This window comes from Elephas maximus, chromosome 6 (genome assembly GCF_024166365.1).
Source record: "Elephas maximus indicus isolate mEleMax1 chromosome 6, mEleMax1 primary haplotype, whole genome shotgun sequence".
NCBI lineage: Eukaryota > Metazoa > Chordata > Mammalia > Proboscidea > Elephantidae > Elephas > Elephas maximus.
In genome coordinates, this window is record NC_064824.1 from 51,544,109 (window position 1) to 51,569,580 (window position 25,472).

At 36.7% G+C, this 25,472-nt stretch overlaps 1 protein-coding gene across 1 annotated transcript in view; it reads left to right on the forward strand.

The window, feature by feature from the left end:
• GALNT13 (polypeptide N-acetylgalactosaminyltransferase 13) overlaps positions 1 to 25,472 on the forward strand; it is a 548,580-nt gene that overhangs the window by 461,075 nt on the left and 62,033 nt on the right. Inside the window, exon 8 of the mRNA XM_049888624.1 lies at positions 14,260 to 14,399. Coding sequence (XP_049744581.1) covers positions 14,260 to 14,399 — 140 coding nt within the window. The remainder of the gene's footprint in view (positions 1 to 14,259; positions 14,400 to 25,472) is intronic.

A 25,472-nucleotide genomic window follows, 5' to 3' on the forward strand; every position in this document is an offset into this window, starting at 1 on the left:
TCTTTCGCTAACCCTCTACTTTACCAAGCATGATGTCCTTCTCCAGGGACTGATGCTTCCTGACAACATGTCCAAAGTGTGTAAGACTTTGCTTCTCACCATCCTTGTTTCTAAGCAGCATTCTGGTTGTACTTCTTCCAAGACAGATTTGTTTGTCCTTTTGGCAGTCCATGGTATATTCAATATTCTTCACCAACACCACATTTCAAAGACGTCAGTGCTTCTTTGGTCTTCCTTATTCGTTATGCATCTTTCACACGCATATGAGGTGATTGAAAATACCATGGCTTGGGTCAGGAGTACCAAAGTCTTCAAGGTGACATGTTTACATTTGAACACTTTGAAGAGGTCTTTTGCAGCAGATTTCTCGACTGCTGCCTCCATGGGTGTTGATTGTGGATCTAAGTACAATGAAATCCTTGATAACTTCAGTCTTTTCCCTGTTTATCACAATATTGCTTACTGGTACAGTTGTGAGAATATTTGTTTTCTTTATGTTGAGGTATAATCCCTATTGAAGGCTATGGTCTTTGACCTTCATCAGTAAGTGCTTCAAGTCCTCTTCACTTTCAGCAAGCAAGGTTGTGTCATCTGCATAATGCAGGTTGTTGATGAGTCTTCCTCCAATCCTGATGCCCTGTTCTTCTTCATACAGCCCAGCTTCTCAGATTATTTGCTCAGCATACAGATTGAATAGAGATGATGAAAGGATGCAACCCTGACACACACCTTTCCTGACATTAAACCACACAGTATCTCCTTGTCCTCTCCGAGCAACTGCCTTTTGATCTATGTACAGGTTCCTCATGAGTGCAATGAAGCGTTCTGGAATTCCCACTTTGGGCAATATTATCCATAATTTGTTAGCATCCACACAGTCGAATGCCTTTGCGTAGTGAATAAAACACAGGTAAACAACTTTCTGGTATTCTCTGCTTCCAGCCAGGACCCATCTGACATCAGCAATGATATCTCTGGTCCCACATCCTTTTCTGAATTTCTGGCAGTTCCCTGTCGATATACTGCTGCAGCTGTTTTTGCATGACCTTCAGAAAAATTTTACTTACATATGATATTAGTGATATTGTTTAATAGTTTTCATATTTGGTTGGATCACCTTTCTTGGGAACAGGCACAAATATGGATCTGTTCCAGTCAATTGGCCAGGTAGCTGTCTTCCATATTTCTTGGCATAGTTGAGTGACTCCAAATGTCTTCCAGGATTGCATCCATTTGTTAAAACATCTCAGTTGGTATCCTGTCAATTCCTGCAGCGTTAATTTTTGCCAATGCCTTCAGTGCAGCTTGCACTTCTTCCTTCAGTACCATGGGTTTCTGATCATATGCTACCACAAATTCTTTTTGGTATAATGACTCTGTGTATTCCTTCCATCTTCTTTTGATGCTTCCTGCATAGTTTAATATTTTCCCCACAGAATTCTTCACTGTTGAAACTTGAGGCTTGAATTTTTTGTTCAGTTCTTTCAGCTTGAGAAATGTCAAGCATATTCTTCCCTTTTGGTTTTCTATCTCTAGCTTTTTGCACAAGCTGCCCTTTGAAACCTTTTGTTCAGGTCTTTTACTTCATCATTTCTTCCTTTTGCTTTACTTGCTCAATGTCCAAGAACAAGTTTCAGAGTCTCTTCTGACATCAATTTCGGTCTTTTCTTTCTTTCCTGTCTTTTTAATGACCTCTTGTTTTCTTCATGTATGATGTCCTTGATGTCATTCCACAATTTTTCTGGTCTTCAGTCATTGGTGTTCAACGAGTCAAATCTGTTCTTGAGATGGTCTCTAAATTCAGGTGGGATTTAGTCAAGGTTGTACTTTGGCTCTCGTGGACTTGTTCTAATTTTCTTCTGTTTCAACTTAAACTTGCATGTGAGCAATTGATGGTTTGTTTTGCAGTCAGCCCCTGGCCGTGTTGTTACTGGTAATATTGAGCTTTTCCATCATCTCTTTCCTCAGATGTAGTCGATTTGGCTCCTGTGTATTCCATCTGGTGAGCTCCATGTGTATAGTCACCATTTATGTTGGTGAAAAAAGGTCTTTGCAATGAAGAAGTCTTTGGCCTTGCAAAATTCTGTCGTTTGATCTCCAGCATTGTTTCTATCACCAAGACCATATTTTCCAACTACCAAACCTTCTTTTTTGTTTCCAACTTTCTCATTCCAATCTCCAGTAATTATCAATGCATCCCGATTGCATGTTCAGTCAATTTCAGACTGCAGAAGTTGGTAAAAATCTTCAATTTCTTCATCTTTGGCCTTAGTGGTTGGTGCATAAAATTGAATGAAAATCATATTAACTGGTCTTCTTGGTAGGTGTGCGGATATTATGCTATCACTGAAAGTGTTGTACTTCAGGATAGATCTTGAAATGTTCTTTTTGGCGATGTATGCACTGCCATTCCTCTTCAAGTTTTCATTCCTGACATAATTGACCATATGATTGTCTGATTCAAAATGGCCAATACCAGTCCATTTCAGCTCACTAATGGCTAGGATATCAGTATTTATGCGTTCCATTTCATTTTTGATGATTTCCAATTTTCCTAGATTCATATTCCATACATTGCACTTTCCAATTATTAATGGATGTTTGCCACTGTTTCTTCTCATTTTGAGTCATGCCACATCAGCAAATGAAGGTCCCAAAAGCTTGACTCCATCCACAGCATTAAGGTTGATTCTAATTGAGGAGGCACCTCTTCCCCAGTTGTTTTTTGAGTGCCTTCCAACCTGGGGGGCTCATCTTCTGGCACTATATCAGACAGTGTTTCACTGCTATTCATAAGTTTTTCACTGGCTAAATCTTTTCAGAAGTAGACTGCCGGGTCCTTCTTCCTAGTCTGTCTTAGTCTGAAAGCTCAGCTGAAACCTGCCTGCCATGGAGGACTCTGCTGGTATTGGAATACCGGTGGCATAGCTTCCAGCATCACAACACACAAGCCCCCACAGTATGAATGACAGACATGTGGGTGTTAGATACTCTAGAATATAATAATCTCTGTTGTTAGGCACTGTCAAGTCTGTTCCCACTTATAACAGCCCCATGCACAACAGAAGGAAACAGTGCTCAACTCTGTGCCATCCTCATAATCTTTGCTACGTTTGAGCCTGTGGTTGTAGCCACTGCTATGTTTGAGCCCATTGTTGCAGCCACTGTTAAGGATTTTCCCCTTTTTTGATAACCTTCTGTCAGTTCGTCATACTGTGGTAGGATACTGTGGTGGCTTGCGTGTTGCAGTGATGCTGGAAGCTATGCCACCAGTATTTCAAATTACATCAGGATCACCCATGGTGGCAAACTTCAGCAGTGCTTTCGGACTAAGACAGACCAAGAAGAAGGACCTGGTGATATATGTCTGAAAAAATTGGCGAGTGAAAACATTATAGAAAAAATAATCTGTAGTTGCCCTTAAAATGGAGTACTTGGGTGGTATACACAGTTCACGTGCTTGGATACTAACTCAGAAGATAGAGGCTGGAGTCCGCTTAGTGATGCCTCAGAAGAAAGGCCTGGCAACCTACTTCTGAAAAATCAGCCACTGAAAATCCTAGGGAACACAGTTCTACTCTGACCACTCATGGATTGGGTCACCATGAGTTGGGGTTAAGTAGATGGCAAATGATTTTTTTCTTTTTTGGTGGGGTGTGAGGGGTCTTGAAAATGATTTAGCTTTTCATTCTTGTTATATCTTTATTGTCTTAGAGGAGAACAAAAAGAAAAAACACAGATCATTATTCATAAAGCTCTTAAGGACTATTATTCAAAGTATATAACGAATTAAAGAAAATTATTTTCAATTTCTATGGGATTTTGAAAAAAAATGACAAAAACATAAATTCTTACCTTACACTATGTAAACTGATTTCCTATCCTAAGCAAATGTATTGTTAATATGCATTCATTATATATAACAAATTTTATAATTAGTTGCATAGTTAAAAGTATTGAATAGGAGATTTATTAATTTTTTCCTCTAATTTTTGAGGTATTTTTATCAGATTATGTTGTCTTATTTCATGTTTTGTTTTATTTAGTTACAATGACAGTATAACATTTTTTTTTAAGTTTTTATTAAAATTTTCCCCTGTTGTTATTGTTGTTAAGTTCCATTGAGTCGGTTTCCACTCATAGCAACTCTAAGTATCACAGAAAGAAACATTGCTTGGGCCTCCATCATTCCCACAATCTTTGCTATGTTTGAATCCATTGTTGCAGCCACTGTGTCAGGTAATCTCATTGAGGGGCTTCCTCTTTTTCACTGACCCTCTCCTTTATCAAGCATGATGTCCTTTCCAGGGACTGGTCTCTCTTGATAACAAGACCAAAGTACGTGAGACAAAGTTTCACCATCCTCGCTTCCAAGGAATATCCTGCTGTACTTCTTCCAAGACACATTTGTCTGTTTGTCTGGGATATTCAGTTTTCTTTACCAACCCTGTAATTCAAATGCACCAATTCTTCTTGAGTCTTTCATATTCATTGTCCAGCTTTTGCATGCATATAAGGCAATTGAAAATACCTTGGCTTGGATTAGGCACACCTTAGTCCTCAAAGTGACATCATTGCTTTTTTTTAACACTTTAAAGAGTTTTTTTTTTTTTTTTTTGCAGCAGAATTGCCCAATGCAATACATTCTTTGAAATCTTGACTACTGCTTCCATAGACATTGATCATGGATCCAAGTAAAATGAAATCCTTGACAGCTTCAATATTTTCGCAGTTTATCATGATGTCATTTATTGGTCCAGTTGTGAGGATTTTGTTTTCTTTATGTTGAGGTGTAATTCATGCTGAAGGCTGTAGTCTTTGATCTTCATCAGTAAGTGCTTCAAGTCCTCTTCACTTTTAGCATGCAAAGTTGTGCCATCTGCATAGAGCTGGTTGTTAATTAATCTTCCTTCAATCCTGACCTTGCATTCTTCTTCATATAGTCCAGCTTCTTGAATTTTTTGCTCAGCATACAGATAGAATAAGTATGGTGAAAGAATACAACCCTGGTGCACACCTTAATGCACACATTTCCCCATATTTGTATATAAATATTTTAATATGCAAATTTTATTTTGTCTACTAGATATACCATTGATTTACTTCAACATTTCCTTATTGAAGGAAAGTCATTTCCCTTTTCTCCACTTTTAAGTTTTGGTGCAATACATATTCTCAAGCATAGGACTCTAAGCTTTCACCTACTATTAGGATATTCTGTCATCATGTATCTTGATTATAGGGAGCCAAAACTATTAAGCTAATTAGCCTTACACTAGAAAAAAAATGAGATTATTATGATCTTTAATGTACTATCTATTTAAAAATTTAAAACGTGGTTCCTTTAAATATCTGAATTAAATACTACCATGTGATAGATTTACAGGTGATGAATACAGACAGGCTATTAAACGAAATATAACAATCCATAAGTGTTATCACTGGCCTATTAATCAAACCTGCAAACCCAGAGTTAATTAAAATACTTTTTTTCTGATTCAGTATGAATCTTTATCTTATAGTCAAACCCTTCCAGGGCTTTTGCAAGTCCCTTGGACATGGAGCCAACTTGCTTTAAAAAACAAGCATTAAAATCATGCAACTTTTATAAATATCTTTTGAAAAAGTAATAATGTGTTAAGATTCTTTCTATTATAACCCTCTTGCATCACTTTTATGCAATCTCCCCATCTTACTCTATTTTTGCCACAGTTTGCACTACCTTCTAGTGTATTACTGTTTATTTATATCTCCCTCCACTAGAATATAAACTCTGTAAGGGAAGGTACTTTTATCTGTTTTGTTCACTGATATATTTCAAGTTAACTGTTGATTTTACCTTGGCTTGGCCTTTGTTGTCTCTCTGTCTCCTTCTCTTTGTTTCTCCTTCCAACTGTTGATTGATCATACTTCTGTGTTAGCTTCACAGTCTTAGGCTTTCTCCAGATGGTGACCCCAGAAGCCCCTGAGGTACATCATCTTTACTGTTAGCAATTCGAGAGGAATTAGAATTTCAACTTTCTAACAGTCCCAGCAAATTCTCAGAGTGCAGCTTCGTTAGGCCAACTTGTTCCCATGTCCATTCCTGAACCAATTATTGTAGTCTGGATTGGTTGTCAGATTGAGAAATGGAATGCCCTGATTTCCTCGGGTGCCACTCAAAGTCTGTTCTGAGAAACAGCGGCATCCCTTGGCAGCTTGTTAAAAATGCAGCCTCTCAGGACTCACTCCACACCTACCAAATCAGAATCTTCATGTTTAACAGATTCCCTGATAATATGCCTTTACTCTCTGCTCTCAGATGGAGCTAGAGCTGTGTGTGTGGGGGGGAGGGGGCGGGGGGGCGGGGAATGAGATCAGCTCCACTCGAGCCACCCAAAGTGATAGTGGAAGTGGGATGATTGGTTGCCCAAAGAATATTTGAGTGCTATCACCAGATGCTAGTATGGTTGTTGGACATGCAAAAATAAAGATATCTATTATAATATGCAATATGTATTCAGCAATTATTAGTACAGGCACTGTTCTAATTAAATAATATGTCCAAAGTTTTTGCTGAGGACACAGTGAACAAATTAACCTATAATGTAATACCATTATTAATTTATAATATGATACTGATAAATGACATGGGGAAAAAATAAGGATAGAGGGGTGCAGCATAAGCCAGGATAATGGGAAGGATGAATCAATTTATATAGGAAGGTTCAGGTTAAACATGAGTGACTTAGGCTAGGTTCTCTAGAGCAGCAAAACCGGTAAAGCATATAAATACATATAGAGAAAGATTTGTATTAAGGGAATGGCTCACGCAGCTGTAGAGGCTGGAATATCCCAAGTCCTTGGATCAGGCTGGAGGCTTATTCTGATTCATGTAGTCACAGGGGCTGACAAACCCAATATAGGCAGGTCAGACAGTGGGGCTCTGACTCACAGGCTGCGAAGATCAACAAATCCCAAGATTGGCAGATAAGCTATTAGCTTAAGTCCCAAGAACCAGAGGTCAGAAGAACAGGAGCCAGCTGCAGAATACAGAGGGAGCAAAAGCCCACGAGCCTTGCCAGAAAGTCCACCTATATTGGATGCAGGAAACTCGCTTTCAACTGATTGGCTACTCACAGCAGATCCCATCATGGAGGATAACATTATATCAAATCTCATCATGGAAGTGATCACATCGTCGTATGACTGCCAAACTACATCATAACTGCCAAATCACTGAGAATCATGGCCCAGCCGAGTTGACACACAATCTTAAAGATCATACTGAGAAAGAGAAGTTTGAGCAGAAATGTGGCCCAAGTGAAGGAAAATTCATGAAAACTCCAGGGTAATAGCATTTCACACATAAAGAGGAACAAACACAAAGCTTTGAATTAGAAATGACTTTGGCATGTTTGAAGAAAAGCAAAGCAAAAAAAAAAAAAAAGCCATTATGGCTAGCATGAAGTGAGCATAGATGATGAATTCGGAGAGATAGACAAGAGCCGATTCGTGAAGAATCTTCAAGTAATGAGATTTCCCATTATTCTTAAAACGACAGAAAATAACAGGAAACTTTTGAGCAGGAGAGTAACATGATTTGACTTATATTCTAAATATATTATCGAGGCAATAGACAATGGTGAATAAAGAACAGGTGGAAGAATGCAAGATGTCAGGGAGACCAGTTAGGAGGCTATTAAAGTATTAGTCTAGAAACAATAGAAAAGTAGCTGGAACCACCAGAAAACCCAGTGCCATCAAGTAAATTCCGACTCATAGCAACCCTATAGGACAGAGTAGAACTGCCCCATAGAGTTTCCAAGAGGGCCTGGTGGATTTGAACTGCCGACCTTTTGGTTAGCAGCCGTGGCACTTAACCACTACTCCACCAGGGTTTCCAAATAACAAAAGGCAGATGCAAAAGTACATATTGACATGTTGGTCAGGTCATTCTATTCTGAGTGTTTTGATTTTTTTTATAAAATATAACTCAGTGTTATTGGATGTGATTGAAGATAGGTGTTGAGATTTGAGACACAAAAAGCATGAAAGAATCAACATAGAGTGTGAGTAAGTGATTCAATGAAAGGAAAATGTAATATAATTGTCCTGTAGTGCTGAAGGAATGGAAATCTCATTGGCATAGTGGTTAAGAGCTATGGCTGGCTAACAAAAAGGTTGGCAGTTCGAATCCACCAGGCACTCCTTGGAAACTCTATGGGGCTGTTCTGCTCTGTCCTATAGGGTCGCTATGAGTTGAAATAGGCTCAGTTTTTTTGGTTGGCTGATATATTTGCTCTTATTGTCTCTCCACCTCCCTCAGCTCTGGTGCAAGTTCAGAGAAAACAAATAATTGGGTTTAATCTTAAAAATTAGTTTATATTTTTGAGATGATTATGATGTTGAAGTTCAACGCAAAGGAGTGGTGATAGTGATGGTATACCATCTACACTAGAGAAAATTGAAAAAGTAATGAATTGAAAGACTAGATGAGATGAAATGAAAGGATGTATTAGTCAAAGATGGGAAAGATTAAAATCTAGATGTCTGAAGTAGTAGAGTTATTTGAGATTGATAAGTTAGGTTGAGCCCAAGTAGATGAGATGGGATAGAAGAAAAGATGATTGAAAATATAATTTCAAGGCCGAAATATTGGAAGGCTTATCTGCATGGAGTTGAAGTCATCATGAATATTGATGGGTGTAATATCAGGGAGACACGAGGTGAACCAAATGCTACAAAGAATCCGTGAATCAGGAATAATGATTAGGATATTGGCAGATTACTGTCACAAGAAGAGGTAGCTGATGGTATAGTCTGATGGCTTTGTTCTTCAAAACAGCTTAGTTTTAGAGGGAGATAGGAGAGGAGAGAAAAAAAATAGCCTAGAAATGATAATAAGGAACAACAACAACAACAAAAAATCGACTATTTGATTTCTGAGCCCTTAACTGCAGGAGTCATGAAATTCTGAAAGCAGTATTACCCTCCACTAGAGGGGCCATGGAAACCCAAAGGTCGGCAGTTCAAATCTACCAGTTGCTCCTAGGAAACCCTATGGGGTAGTTCTACCCTATCCTGTAGGGTTGCTATGAGTCAGAATCAACTCAACAGCAATGAGTTTTGTTTTGTATTTTTTAGAGGGGTCATAGTGACACCATATATTGGCAGACTTGAGGATGTTACAACCTATGTATTAGTGAGTATAGGCTAGGGGAACAAAAAATTGCAAGATCTCAGCAATTTAAGACAACAAAAGTTTATTTCTACATGTTCAACATATATGATGAGGTGAAGGGGACAGGCTAGAAGTTGTTCTACTTCACAGACTCTTAATGATAGGTTTAAAAAGTGCATACTGTCTTGTAGCTGCACCATCTGGAATATAAGACCTTCTCAGTCCCTGCGAGAGGAAGAGAATGCTGAAAGGGCTCATATCTACTCTCCTATGTTTCAGATCAGAATTGGCTTATGTCCCTTTCACTCATAGTTCACTGGCTAGGACCAGTCATATGCCCTTGCCTAACTGCATGACTTAAAATGAGAAGAAACAGAAGCAAACATCCATTAATAATCAGAAAGTGGAATGTAGAAAGTATGAAGCTAGGAAAATTGGACATTGTCAGAAATGAAATAGCATAAATATCGATATCCTAGGCATTAGTGAGATGAAATTGACTGGTATTGGCCATTTTGAATTGGACAATAATATGGTCTACTATACTGGGATTGACAAATTGAAGAAGAATGGTGTTGCATTCATTGTCAAAAAGAACATTTCAAGATCTATCCTGAAATACAACCCTATCAGTAATAGGATAATATCCTTTTGCCTACAAGGAAGACCAGTTAAAGCAACTATTATTCAAATTTATGCACCAACCACTAAGGACAAAGATGAAGAAATTGAAGATTTTTACCAATTTCTGCAGTCTGAAATTAATAAAATATACAATCAAGATGCATTGATAATTAGTGGTGACTGGAATGTGGAAGTTGGAAACAAACAAAAAAAAAATCAGTAATTGGAAAATTTGGCCTTGGTGATAGAAATGATGCTGAAGATTGTATGACAGAATTTTGCAAGACTAACAACTTATTCATTGCAAATACCTTTTGTCACCAATAGAAATGGTGACTATATACATGGACTTCACTGACTGAAATACACAGGAATCAAATCAACTACGTCTGTGGAAAGAGACAATGAAGAAGCTCGGTATCATCAGTAAGAACAAGGCCAGGAGCCAACTGCAGAACAGATCATCAATTGTTCATATGCAGATTCAAATTAAAGCTCAAGAAAATTTTTAAAAGTCCACAAGAGCCGAAGTACGACCTTGAGTATATACCACCTAAATTTAGAGACCATCTCAAGAATAGATTTGACACACTGAACACTAATGACCGAAGAACAGGTAAGGTGTGGATGACATAAGGGACATCCATCATACGTGAAAAAAGCGAAAGATCATTAAAAAGAAAGGAAAGAAAAATAAGACCAAAATGGATGTCAGAAGAGACTCTGAAACTTGCTTTTGAATGCAGAGTAGCTAAAGCTAATGGAAAAAATGATGAAATAAAAGAGCTCAGCAAAAGATTTCAAAGGGCGGTTGGAGAAGATAAGTATTAAATGAAATGCTCAAGGACATGAAGTTAGAAAACTAAAGATGGAAGAACATGCTTGGCATTTCTGAAGATGAAAGAGCTGAAGAAAAAATTCAAGCTTCCAGTTGCAATATTGAAGGATTCTTTGAGCATAAAATTGGATGACACAGGAAGCGTCAAAAGAAGATGAAAGGAATACACACATAGTCACTGTACCAAAAAGAATTGGTCGATGTTCAACTATTTCAGGACGTAGAGTATGATCAAGAACCAATGGTACTGATGGAAGAAGCCCAAGCTGCACTGAAGGTATTGGCGAGAAACAAGGCTCCAGGAATTGATGGAATACCAGTAGAGATTTTTGAACAAACGTGCAGTCCTGGAGGTGTTCACTCATCTGTGCCAAGGAATTTGGAAGCCTGCTACCTGGCCAAACAACTGGAAGAGATCCATCTTGGTGCCCATTGCAAGAAAGGTGATCCAAGAGAATACGGAAATTATCGAACAGTATCATTAACATCACAAGCAAAAATATGTTGCTGAAGATAATTCAAAAGTGGTTGCAGCAGTACATCAACAGGGAACTGCCAGAAATTCAAGCCAGATGCAGAAGAGGACATGGAATGAGGAATATAATTGCTGATATCAGATGGATCCCGGCTGGAAGCAGAGAATACCAGAAAGTTGTTTACCTGTGTTTTATTCCCTACACAAAGGCATTCGACTCTGTGGGTGATAACAAATTATGGATAATATTGTGAAGAATGGGAATTCCAGAACACGTCATTGTGCTCATGAGGAACCTGTACGTAGATCGAAAGGCAGTCATTCAAACAGAAAAAAGGATACCGTATGGTTTAAAATCAGGAAAGGTGTGTGTGAGGGTTGTATTCTTTCACCATCCTTACTCAATCTGTAAACTGAGCAAATAATCAGAGAAGCTAGACTATATGAAGAAGAATGTGGCATAAGAATTGGAGAAAGGCTCATTAACAACCTGCGTTATGCAGATAACACAGCCTTGCTTGCTGAAAGTAAACAGGACTTGAAGCACTTACTGATGAAGATCAAAGATCACAGCCTTCAGTATGGATTACATCTCAACATAAAGAAAACAAAAATCCTCACAACTGGACCAAGAAACAACATCATGATAAATGGAGAAAAGATTGAAGTTGTCAAGGATTTCATTTTACTTGGATCCACAATCAACACCCATGGAAGCAGCAGTCAAGAAATCAAAAGACGCATTACACTGGGCAAAAGACCTCTCTAAAGTGTTAAAAAGTAAAGATGTTACCTTGAAGACTAAGGTGCACCTGACCCAAGCCCTGGTGTTTTCAGTTGCCTCACATGCATGCAAATACTGTACGATGAATAAGGAAGAGGGAAGAAGAACTGAGGCCTTTGAATTGTGGTATTTCATGGACTGCCAAAAGAACAAACAAACCTGTTTTGGAAGCAGTACAATCAGAATGCGCCTTAGAAGCACGGATGGCAAGGCTACAACTCTCATACTTTGGACATGTTATCAGAAGGGACCAGTCCTTGGAGAAGGACATCATGCTTGGTAAAGTAGAGGGTCAGCAAAAAAAAGGAAGACCCTCAACTAGATGGATTGACACAGTGGCTGCAACAACAGGCGCAAGAATCACAACAATTGTCAGGATGGCGTAGGACCAGGCAGTGTTTCATTCCGTGGTACCTGGGGTCACTGTGAGTTGGAACTGACTCAATAGCACCTAACAACAACAACAAAGTTAATTTAAAATAATTCTCCAGAACTAGGACAAAACCCAAGTGGTAGTGACAAAGGATGGCTTATAGGTGTTAGGGTAAGAAAGAGTTATTTTTTCTCAATAATTTACCACCCCCACTACCATTCTGCCACATATGATGTGGGCAATTAATGTTTTCTCTGATCAGATGTCAGGTGACATGCAAATGAATCTCCAAACATTCCTTCTAATCAGAACACTGCTCATAAACCTCTCCTAGGAGAAAATCCTGGAACCTAGACAACTAAATCTTAACATTACGTAAAAGGGAAATTACTGATATGAAATAACTCACCTCAATTAAATTTCCCTGCTTCAAAAACGAAACCGAAAGAGTAAAACTGACTATTGGATTAAGTCTTTTTAAGGTACAGTGCTTCCCCTTCCCCACCCCGCCTCAGGCCCAATGGCATCTCTTTATATGAGTTTGAGGACTATGTATTCGATCATTTCAATTGCCTAACACAATGATAAATTCTTTCAGTGATCTATTTTTGTAAATCTTTTCAAAGGTCGCACTCCAGATTGGAAGTTCTGGATACAATTGCTTTGAAAGAAAATATTTATCTGTTTAAAAAGCCCAAAGACCTTGTTTTCTGTTCACGCACCAGCTAAAAAAATCAATATTTTCTTTTGGAAGGAAATAGTTTGGTTATTTGGGCATCATCTGAATGCTTTCTAACAAAAATACAATGTCTGATAAAACTATGGCAGGGATAGGGCAGGGGAAGCAGGCCTAGTGGATGATGAGCTTTAAGATTGTTGCCAATTTTGAATACAGAGACACAAATAATGGCTTGAGTCACAGACATTTAGGGTCTTGAAACAATTGCTACTTAGTCTATAGAATGATCAATTGGCTTTGCTGCTTATTTGGGATAGTGTCCTAAATATTGAGCCTTTTTTTTTTTTTTTTTGTGCCATGTCTGGTTGCTTACTGGCCTTAAGGAAACAAGTTAAACATTCAAAAATTTTCAAAATAACCTACAGAATAACTGCAATTTTGCCACAATTATTTAGTCATTTCAGTCAACTATCATGGTTAGTACTGATAATAATGAGCAATTCATAAGTTGCTATGATACCTGTTTGTACAAAAATTAGGGGCATTATTGTTTTTGTTTCCTAACTAGAAAGTATCCTTTTATGACATTAAATGAAAATATTAATTTTTCTCATATATTCTGTCATTACATTAAGTAAAATTAAGAAATGTTAATATACACATGAGTATATTCCTGTCGATTTTTTTGTATGTTAGTTTATTTATGCTTATTTATTGACTAACTTTTCCAAAGAACTTGAAGTGGCTTACAATAATTCATAAAATAAAATAATAAAAAGGTCTATAAAGAAAAATTCACTCTGTAGTAAACTTATATAGAAGTTCAAAAAAGGGAAAGAGAACACTTGTGTGTAGTCCATTATGAAGATCATATTCATATAAATTTGTCATAAATTCTACCATTGATGAATAAATGATGCCGTAGAGTAAATTGGAGCATTAACAAAAACATTGGACCTATTGAAGCTTTTATTAAAGAGAAACAGACAATATCATAGAGCTCTAAGCTTTGATTATGAGATGCTAAATTAATACCAATTTTCACTTAGTTGATTAATTATTCCATCTAAGAAGTACAAGTGCTTGGTGATAAATATTTGCATTTGAAAAGCCATAACGAATGAAAAGACCCTTTTTTATTTTTAGTATCCTTTTAACTTACTAATTGAACGATAGTAAGAAACTCAGTGTAGTACCAGCTGCATACGCAATTGAATTTGATGGAATTATAATTATAGGGGAAAAAATTGACAGCAAACAGAGTGACAGTGTTAAAACAGAAATAGCACAAACTGATTTATGTGTTTCTGTGAAATATTCCAGGTGTTGTCAAAGTGGATTATGGAGATGTGTCAGTCAGAAAAACACTAAGAGAAAATCTGAAGTGTAAGCCCTTTTCTTGGTACCTAGAAAACATCTATCCGGACTCCCAGATCCCAAGACGTTATTACTCACTTGGTGAGGTATGAATTATTTATTTTGGTTAAGTTATAAATATATTTTGCAAATGGAGCAATTTCTAAGGAGCTCAATATTTTTCATGTTATGAGTAAAATGCTTTAAGCGTTTTAAAATAGATCTGTTTTCAGTGACTTCTCATATTTTTCAAGGACCGTATAGGTCTCCATCATTAATTATTATAGTAAAGGGAAAATTTAAGACTGACCAAACACTATTTTCTTGTTTCTATACCAACAGTTCTGAAAGTTTTTGGCCTAAAATTTATTGTGTGCCTCAAAGAACTTTTATTTATGTAGTTTACAACTGTTAATATTTGCAGTATTAAAACTCAAATTGAGATGATAAAAAATACTTTTTTATTAATTTATTGAAAAACAACAATGTAATAACCTACTATATATGGCAATATAAATGACATATTTTGATGCAAAATAATAATGTTTTCCAAAATGAAAACAGTCAGAAAAGTAGCATTGTTTTTAATTTTTGTAAATTTTGTTAATTCCTGGCTTAATAGAAGAGAGCTAGAATCTCTTATCTGCTTTGTTATTCAATCTGTTGGTATGTAACACAGCCTGTTTTATATATATCTTCCTTCTAGAAGACTCCCTTTACACTCATGAGAGAGTGAGAGTGAAAAATGGCAAATAATATCTCAGTACTATTATTAAAATTATATTGACTCTGTGAACCCTCCGAGAAACATTGATATACACCATTCTCTTCTATTTATTACATTTAGAGCTATACATTTTGCTTCATCATTACCATACGAACACATATATAATGTCTATTCAATTGCTCAAAATAAGAATTATTCCCTTATGAATTATATGTTACATGTTAGTGATTTCCCACTTCATAAGGGTTGGGTTTGGGAATCAAAATTAATTTTAATATTGGTTGTAACAATGCAGCCAACAGCAATAAATATAATGTATTAGGAACTAATTATTAATTAGATTTGTTTTTAGGTCAAAATTATTATTAATTAGATTTGTTTTTAGGTTGAAATTACCATATTTTTAGGTCATAATGATAGAATATCTGAAAACTTGCATGATTCAACTGAACACTTTTTTATGTCATCTGCCTTACTGCTTGTAACTTTAATCCCTATCATAAAAAAATCATAGCTTGCTTATAATTAACTGGAAAACAATGAAAGAAAAAAAAATGCTACAGCTGAATGGAGGGCCAGCTAAATTATCTTTAGTGGTTGTGGTTCAGTGCCATATCCATGCCTTATCTGCCAAATCTCCACTTCCTCATTAGTCATATAAATATCTGTTTAAAAATCTTTCAATTTACAAATATTTAACCTTAATTTGAACAACCTAATGCAAAGAGTCATGTGTAATAACACTGACATGACCACTTTCTAGCTGTGTGACTTTGAGTTAGTCACTTAACAGTCCTGTGCCCTAGGATTTTGTTTTTTGCTTGTTTTATTGACCAGGTTGAGGGGGACAGAGATTGTTGTTGCCATTGTTTTCAAATATGCAATATCCCCACATTAGCACTAATATCATAGGGTTTTAGGTACAATACATAAATATATTCTCATAGAATATATGAGAGTGTTTTTTAAACTCCAGCACACTGTTTAAACGTTAGCTACTTTAATCTCAAAAAAAAAAAAAATTTTTTTTTTTTTTTTTTTGCACTTTAATCTAGTTCCCCAATAAAACAATTCCTGTCTTTATTTAAAAGTTTGTTGGAACGTTCACTAACCTAACTCGACCTTTGAGAGGAAAGTTTTTCTATTCTTGTAGCGGAGTGTCTCTCCCTCTGTAGTTGAGGGACCCAGTTAATGAATGAACATTGATTCCTTTTTTTTTTTTTTAAAGGAGGTATGATCAAAGATGGTAACAAGGCAGAGATAAGCTGTGTTTGGAAATTCTCTGGAGTCACCAGTGTGACTCCTGAGAACGACTTTGGGCTCCAAAACAGAACCTAGATGTTTACTTCCAAGTTAAAAATCCAATTTTATGCTTTCCTGCACTACATCAGGGAAACTTAATTGGCTTTCTAAAAAAAAGTAAGAAGTAAAATAGAGTATAAACCAAGCAGTATAATTCCTTTATACACCCTACAAACCAAACCCCAAACTTGTTGCCATAGAGTCAATTCTGGCTCATAGTGACCCTATAGGACAGAATAGAACTGCTCCATAGGGTTTCTAAGGAGCGACTGGTGGATTCAAACTTTCAAACTATAGGTTAGCAGCTGAGCTCTTAACCACTACACCACCAGGCCTCCCTATACAGCCTACTTGTTTTAAATTAGCTACTTTCTGTAATGTATCAAGTGGCCATATTTTAATTTATGGAAATACTTTGAGATGCTTTTTAAGAGAGTGAATCTTTCTGAGTTTTTGAAACTTGTCCAGGAAAGGCAGCATTTTGTATTGGAAAAAGCCCAGGCTCCAGAGTCAGGCAGAGAAGGATCCAAATCCTGACCTCACAGCGTATGACTTCAGTAGCCCAGGTATCCTCCATGGTGCCTTTGTCAGCAGAATGAAGGTAATAATACAGGTTTATAGCGATGACTGGGGTCCCTGGGTGGTACAAATGATTAATGTGCTAGAAGCATTTCAAAAATAAGGCTGGTGATTTTCTTCAGAAAATTCAGCTATTGAAAACCCTGTGGAGTACAGTTCTCCTCGACATTCATGGGATCGCCATGAGTCGGAACTCACTCTACAGTAACTGGTTATAGTCAAGATTGAAGATGATACAGTACCTAGCACAATGCCTGGCAAGGAGTTATAGCAGTGTAAATAGTGATAGTTACTGTAGGTATTTAACCCCAAACCAAGCCAAACCCAGTGCCATCAAGTTGATTCCGACTCATAGTGACCCTATAGAACAGAGTAGAACTGCCCCATAGAGTTTCCAAGGAGCGCCTAGAAGATCCGAACTGCCGAAACTTCAGTTAGCACCCATAGCACTTAACCACTATGCCACCAGGGTTTCCCTACTGTAAATATTACAGTACAATTTATTGATCTCTTATTATGCCAAATATTATGCTAGGTTGCTTTATAAGAATTACATCATTTAAAAATCACAACAACTCTGATTTAGGTGTTGTTATCCCCAATATAATGAGAAAACTACTCTGCGGAAAGTTTAAATGATTGGCCTGTGGTTCACATAGCTAGTTAAGTGCTGATGTAAGGGTTCAAGTCCATGTCAGTCTGACACTAGAGCTCACTTTTTAATTATAATTGGAAGGAGAAAGGAGCTTATATTTTTATATTTTATTTACTCAAAATGCTTTTATGAAATAAGAACTTGGGTCACAACTTATGATATATGTTGATCAGGATGCAAAGTCAAATAAGCAAAGACCTTTACTTTTAATCCATTCCATAGAAATGGATGAATGAGAGGGTAAACGGAGAGAATCAAACAAATAAACAAATTCAGTAGAAATAAAAGTTGCCCTACATGAGATATATTAGTGTTATGAAACAGTGTTTCTAAAATCCAATAAATTAAGAAGTCTGGGGTTAGGAGATATATTAAATTTTTAACATGCTGGGGTATTAATATTATAGTTTTCCAGCTTAAACCCAGTCTTAAAGAAATGCAATCCAGCATCTGTTTCCATGGAAACAGAAGAACAAATTCACTAAGCACTACTTTCCAATTCAATTTCATGTAGCCATGTATACGTAGTTTAAGACGAACAATCTGGTAATGAGTGAGGGCTGAACTTTTAATGGACAACAGTCATTTACTTAAGGCCTTATCAGCAGAACCTTTTTCTTTCTTACTGCCTGTCATTAACCTTTATTGGAAGAATGTAAAAAGCTATTTTTTATTATATATGAAGGCACTTTCTCTTGAAAAGTTGAGTCTCAAAATGGTATCATGTGCCCAAGCTACTTCTCATCAAGGCAACAAAGGTTTTTTTTTTTTTTTTGTGGTATACTCATAGGAGCCCTGGTGGCACAGTAAGGAGCCCTGGTGACACAGTGGTTAAAGTGATCAACTGCTAACTGAAAGGTTGGCTTGGCGTTTCAAAACCCCCAGCAGTTCCATGGGGGAAAGATGTGGCTGTCTGCTTCCTGCAGAGATTACAGCTTTGGAAACCCTATGGGGTCGCTGTGATTCAGAATCTACTTGAGGGTAGTGGGTTAGGTTTGGGTTTGGGTGGTGCAGCGGTTAAGCACTTGGTTGCTACCTGAGAGGTCGAGGTTTAAACTCACCAAATGCTGCGTGGGAGATAGATGTGGCTCCTGTAAAGATTACAACCTTGGAAATCCTATGGGGCAGTTCTACTCTGTCCTGTAGTTTCACTGTGAGTTGAAATCGACTTGACGACAGGTTTGATTTTTGATTTTTAGAATATTCATAGGTACTTCTCACTTAATTTCAAGTTAAATTGTTAGGATTTACCATATTTTTACCCAAATAACACCTACCTTCTATGTTTGTTTGCCAACCCTGCCCTCCTCCCCAAGGTATTTTTGCAATACCGCTATGCCAAGTATTTTTACATATTGTGGTAAAAAAAATACTAGCATAGTGTGCTTACAAAAATACTTCGTGCAGCAGGGGGGTGGAGGGGTGAGAGTGTGGTTGGAAAACAAACATAGAAGGTATGTGTTGTTCGTGTAAAAATATGGTAACAATTTATATATTCCTTAAGTTTCAATGTTTTTCAAAAAAATCTATATACTTAATATTGCTGTGTTTAGGCGAATAAAAACATTTCCCTGTCAATTTCTTTTTATAGCATTCCTTGCTGTATTGGAAGCAACAATGACAAATAAGGTGTTTAGTTTCCCTACTATAATATAAAATATACATACGAAAATTTAAAAACCAGGCCCATAGTCCACCAGTCAATTCCAACTCAAAGGGACCCAATAGAACAGAGTAGAACTGCCCCCGTAGAGCTCCCACTGTAATCTTTACAGAAGCAGATAGTCACATCTTTCTTCTGTGGAGTGGCTGGTGGGTTCGAACCACCGACATTTCAGTTGGCAGCTGAGCACTTTAAACACCATGCCACAAGGGCTCTTCAGTATACATATGGTGGCTAAATTGTTAAGTGCGTGGCTGCTAACTAAAAGGTAGGCAGTTTGAACCCAACAGCCCCTCAGCGGGAGAAAGAAGTGGCAGTCTGTTCCCGTAAAGATTTGCAGCCTTAGAAACCCTATCAGCAGATCTATTCTGTCCTACAGGGTCATTATGAGTCTGAATCGACTCAAGGGCAATAGGCTTGGTTTGGTTTTATTACCAAATAATTATCAGTAGAGTTATTGATATTAAAAAGGTGTATCTTAATTTCTTATATGTTTGCATCTTACTTAGGTAATTGAAATATGACTTTACCCAGCCCATGAATTACATGCAGTTTCCAGTGGGAAGTTAAAAGCTGTGCAATTGCTTTGAACTAAAACCTTTAAGTAGGTTAATTAAGCGTGTGCCTTTTAGACTCAGTAAGCGGATCATAAAGGAATAAGGAAGTTGAGCTCTTTGCAGTGTTAAATTCTCTCCTTAACTAGCCCTTAAGATTATGTAGATTGAACTTGCCAGGTTCTGATCTTGTAAATATAAAGATTATGTCCGGTAAAAGATTGAAAAATATCTGTCTAAAGTAGTAATACCTTGCCCCAAATTGTTAGGTTTTGACATGCTAATATTATGGGGCGGTGGGGGGGACGACAAGATTGTGAGCTATGTAGAGCACAGGAATATTAGAGGTCAAAAGACAGGGGAAAAAGATTTCTGGAGCCAAATGACTTAACTCTTGGGGCTTAAAATTTGCATTTAATGTTGTTTTCAAGATGTTTTGACATTAGTGTTATGCATTCTGTATTGCCTACTTGATCTTAGCACTTCTTTTGCCTTTTCTATGCTCTTTTTTTAGCCATAGCAACTAGTTAAGGTCCTTGCATATATTGGATTTGTATTCCTTAAATATTTTTGAAGAGCAAATTTAAGTAACTAAAAATAGACATCTATGAAGCTGTTAGGTAGGCTTCAGGGATTGAGGACAAAATCAGTAGTTGCCAAATGCAGAAGCTAAGATGCTTAGAGCTTTAGCCTCTCTGTTGGTAATCAGGAGATCTATTTATAGATTCCCAGTCTTCTTGACTCTTTAATAGGATAACCAGTTTAAAAAAAAAAGGAAAAAAAAAAAAGGAGGCCTCATTTCAGGCAGCTAGCACAAATAGGGCGTTCTCTCTGCCCATGATTTTGTTTCCAAAACTCTTGATGACCTAATAGCTAATTGGCACTCCAGGGTAACTGAAAATGCACATTTACAGGCAGCATTTGTCACTTTTCATCAGATGTTAAGTTTAAAGAATGTAAGGCTGGATAACTCATCTGTGAATAAAATGAGCTATTTTATTACCCGATTTTTTTTTTTTTTACTTAATACTGTCAATAATAGAATAAAACTGATTCTAATTTTATTACTCAAATACATACCAGCAAAAACATTCTGCAGCAAACTATATACCACTTGGGTACTTACTGAACTGTTCCAGATTTTTTGTTTATTTTTCTATGTTCTTTACTTTTTTTTTTTCCCAGTGACAATCAGGTAAGGTATCCCTTAATATGAATTTTTACATCTCAGTCATTAATCAGGATGTTCTAAACCAGATCCGCATGAGCAAAGTCTGCACGGATGTATCCAATGTGTAGAGTCTGTGCTTACCTTCTGATTTATTCCCAATTTAGTAAACAGAAAATTAACTTTAACACATAGCCACCAGAGCAATTATTTTATGGTGACATCAACTTTAAATCCTGAAGCTCACTGCAAATGTGCCTATCTCCTTCATTACAAAGTAAAGACAAACCCAATAAAGTTGACGTATGTAAAATAATGATGAATAACCTAAGATGCAATTGATGAATAAGCATGTGTTGTAGAAATTAAGGCCAAATAATGCTCGTATAAAGATTAGATTCTCTTTAGAATTGATTTCACACAGTGGTTTTTGAAATGCTAAGGTTGAGGGGAAGCGTATGCCCCTATTTTTTAATTGGAATTCCCTTTGCGACTTGCTTTTACAAACCAGCTGAGGGAACATAAACTGATAAACAAATTATGTAAGTGGTAAGGACATTATCATTGATGCTGCTAATGAGTAGAAACATTTAGAAAAAGTCTTCATCAAAACACACGTGGGAAAAATACTCTCAAATTTATGTCATTATGAATTGCATTTCAAGCAATAAAAAAGTATGTGTAAACAAAGAAATCTCAGAACAGAAAACAAAACTATACTGGCCCTAGGCCACACATTCAAAGCCACATCATGCGTGACATAAGGAGTGAGTCAATTTTTTTTTTTTTTTTCCCCCAATCTCAGAACTACTAGTCTGCTCTACTTGTCTTGATATAGGTCATAGAATAGACTCCACAAGGAGTTTTTAATGGATGACATGCTTTGGTGGTTGGTCGTCTGGAATTTTTTTCAGGATTAACATCATAGCCAAGCAGTTGGTGTTGCCAGGTAATATGGTATCAGTAACAAGATCAGGATCTTTTCACTTCTTTGATTAAACAGCACTCTTTGAGAATATTTGTTTGGCTGAGGTCCCCGAGTATTCTTGGAAATGTTCTGATTTTAAAACCACCACAAGAACATCCTAGATCTGATTATCCTTTGCAGCTCAAAAGATGAAGTAAATATACTCATAGTTTGAACTTCTCTGTATGCCAGCATCTCCTCATGTCCATTAAGATGCGCTTGTTGAGAATTATCATGAAATAGTAGTAACCATTTCTGTACTTGAAGAAAATATAATGAGTGTTGGATTCATTGACTTGAGAACAACCTACTGTACACCAACCTGATTCCTAAATGTTCATGAATTTTTTTTTCAATGTGGTTATCATAGACCTAGTGACAAAAATCTTGTCACATGTTTGCTCTTTCCCAGAGATATACCCCCCTATTTTTTTTTTCCGGTGACTATTGATCCACCTTGTTATGGATTGGATTTCGTACCCCCAAAATGTGTGTTGGAATCCTAGCCCCTATAGATGTGGATAAAATTCTATTGGGAAATAGGTTTTTCTTTGTTATTTTAATGAAGTCCTATCAGTGTAGGGTGTGTCCTAAAAAAACCTGATCACACCTGAGTGATATAAATAGCAGCATAGGCACAGAAGCAAACAAGTACAAATGGGAGAAAAATAGATGTCATGTGGAGAGGGCCAAGGAACTGAGGAACGCTGGGACTAGAGAAGCTGAGATTAGGGTTTTCCCCCAGAGCAGACAGAGAGTCTTACCCTAGATCTGATGCCCTGAATTCAGATGTCTAGCCTTCTAAACAGTGAGAAAATAAATTTCTGTTCCTAAAAGCTACCCACTTGAGGTATTTCTGTTACAGCAGCACTAAGAAACTAAGACACCAGTTTTCCTTGACATTATTATTATTTTTTTTTTCTTTAGTAGACTAGTTCTTCCGAGATCAGGGGAAAAATTTTGACTCATTTCCTGTGTTATGGTATGGCTTTGAACATATGGCCTAGGGCCAGCATAGTTTTAACTTTAAGTGTTGTTTGCTCTGAGATTTGTTTACATATAATTTTTTATTGCTTGAAGACACAATTCTTAGTAGGATGACATCCCCTATCCTTAGTATCTAATGTCACCGTGGCCGTAGCTAGATATTATTTACATGACCTCAGCCTAATAGTCTGTCACTCAACATGAAGAAAACTGTGTTTAGTCTTCCTGATCTGGTTCCCCTGGTTAGATACTAGGCTACTTTCCTCCTTGTTCCATGTGTCTTTACCATTGTCTGTGTGAGCTGTTGTCTCTGTTCAACTAAATCTCCCTCACTCTTTCCAGGTCGCCTTTCTGACAAATATTGTCAGCCTGTCTAGAACTCAGGATCAGCAATTTCCAGGTTCATAATATTGACTTTCCATTCCTTATTTGGACAAATTACCTAACCTCTCTGTATCTTAATATCTTCTTTTGTAAAGCGGGGGTAATAGGGTAGTTGTAAAGATCAGTGAGCTAATACATGTTAGTGCTTGGAATAGACGTGGCACACAATAACTGCTAACAATTGTGGTTGTTTAATTTTCTCCCTTAACTTATCCTGATAGCTTTTGAGAGTATTTTTCCCACGTGTGTTTTGATGAAGCCTTTTTCTAAATGTTTCTACTATCAGGATAGTAGAAACAGACTGACTTCTGTCTACTGTCCTTCTCCCAAATTCTATTTTCAGCCTGCCTCATCAGACTTCACTTGCGTTCCTATATTGTGTTCTCTTAAAACCTTAACATTACAAGAAACAAGTAATATTACATGTCCAAAAACTACCAAACACTATAGAATGTGTAAAAGCTAGAACATGTTAAAAAAAAATAGGGCAGGCTTCTTTTCATCTTTTCATGCAGTCTCCAAAATAAGTCTATTCTAGAATCTGGGAAGATGGTGGCAGCAACAACACAGTTTTTTAATCTACCCACATTAAAACAGAAAAAGTAACTAGCAGAGCAAAACCAACAACAAAATTAGCAGCAAAATATCCTTAGAAATCCCAAAATATGAACTGACAGTTTTGTGATCCATGAGATGATAGAATTTTGCAGAAAGAAACAAAGGTTAGCAATGGAGTGTCAGATGAAACTGAGACCAGTATAACCCCAAAATTGCCAATAGAAACACATGAGAAATTTTGTTAGGCCAATATGATAATAGCAGTTGAAATGGGAGAGGTTTTTTTTGTTTTTTTGGGTTTTTTAAAATATATACTCCAACTCATAGATGACTGAAAAGTTTCCTCTGTAAGGTATGAAGGCTCTGAACATTCTAGGACTTGTGAATTCTCACCAGGTGAAGCTCTTTCCAGGAGGAATTTTTGAAATGGAACCCAAATAGAGAAGGCAGAGACAATAGGAGCAAAGAACATGGAAGGCACAGATAAAAATGAGAGAGGAACAGATCCAGAAGATCTCAAAAGTAGAAGGCCATTATTTTAAAGAAATCAAGAAAATACAGAAAAGGGAGACCAAGACCTGTGGAATTAGAAAAGATATCCTGAGCAAAGCCTTTCTCTTAAAAGATCAGGAAAATTGATTTCATGCAAAAAAGAAAAGGAAAATAGCAATAGGAAAGAATGAATGCTATAAGAATAAAGGGAATAAAGAAGAGAATGAGATCTCTATAACAAATGCAAATGCCAGAACTTTATACACATAAGACAGGAGAAATGTAACCTAATGTTTCAAAACAAGCTAAAATAACTTTTTAAAGTAATAGAATATAGGAAAAAAAATCAAATATAGAAAAACTCTGATATGAGGACTGGAATTCTGGAAAGAATTAGAAAGCAAAGAATAAATCATTTTGGAAATGAAGGCTAAACTTCTAAGAACACAAGAGTGAATAATCCCAAGAGAAAAGCCCTTAAGATATTTAAAAGGTAAAAAGGTGGAAGTTAATATTTTTTTTAGAAAAGAGTCTAACTTTGTATCCATTGGGTGGTAAAACTATTCGGAAAGGAACTCTTTAAAGTGACTAAAGCCCAGTCATTTGATTGACTCACTTTCAGTTATTGTACTGTCCTGTTGGCGCTGTTATCCTAAGGCTGTTGTTTGTGTGTTGTAGGATAAAGCAATGAGTAATTGATAGTCTATTAGTCTGATGTCAGTGAGAACTGAAATTCAAGTTAACAAAGGAGATGTAGACGTAAAACAGAAGAAATTGAATAAAAATTATATAATCCTGAATTGAATTAGAAGTATTTATATGAACTCATAACACATTTTATTTAAAATAAGAAACTTTCCATTTTGTCCACTGAAAACGCCTAGAAATAACAACCACTCAGTAACAGTGAGCACTCATGTGTCCAGATTATAGCCTTAAAATACCATTATCTAGGAAAAGAAGGCGATGCTAATTAGAAAATAGCTGGTTCCAGGCCAGGGGCCGGGAAGTGTAAAAGATGAGCCTGGACTATCATTTTAAACACAGAGCAACGGAATTATGAAAGGGTAAAAGGATTGTGTCCAAAGGACACAGAAACCAACACAGACCAAAATCAGGATTATTTGAGCATCAAAAATGGTAA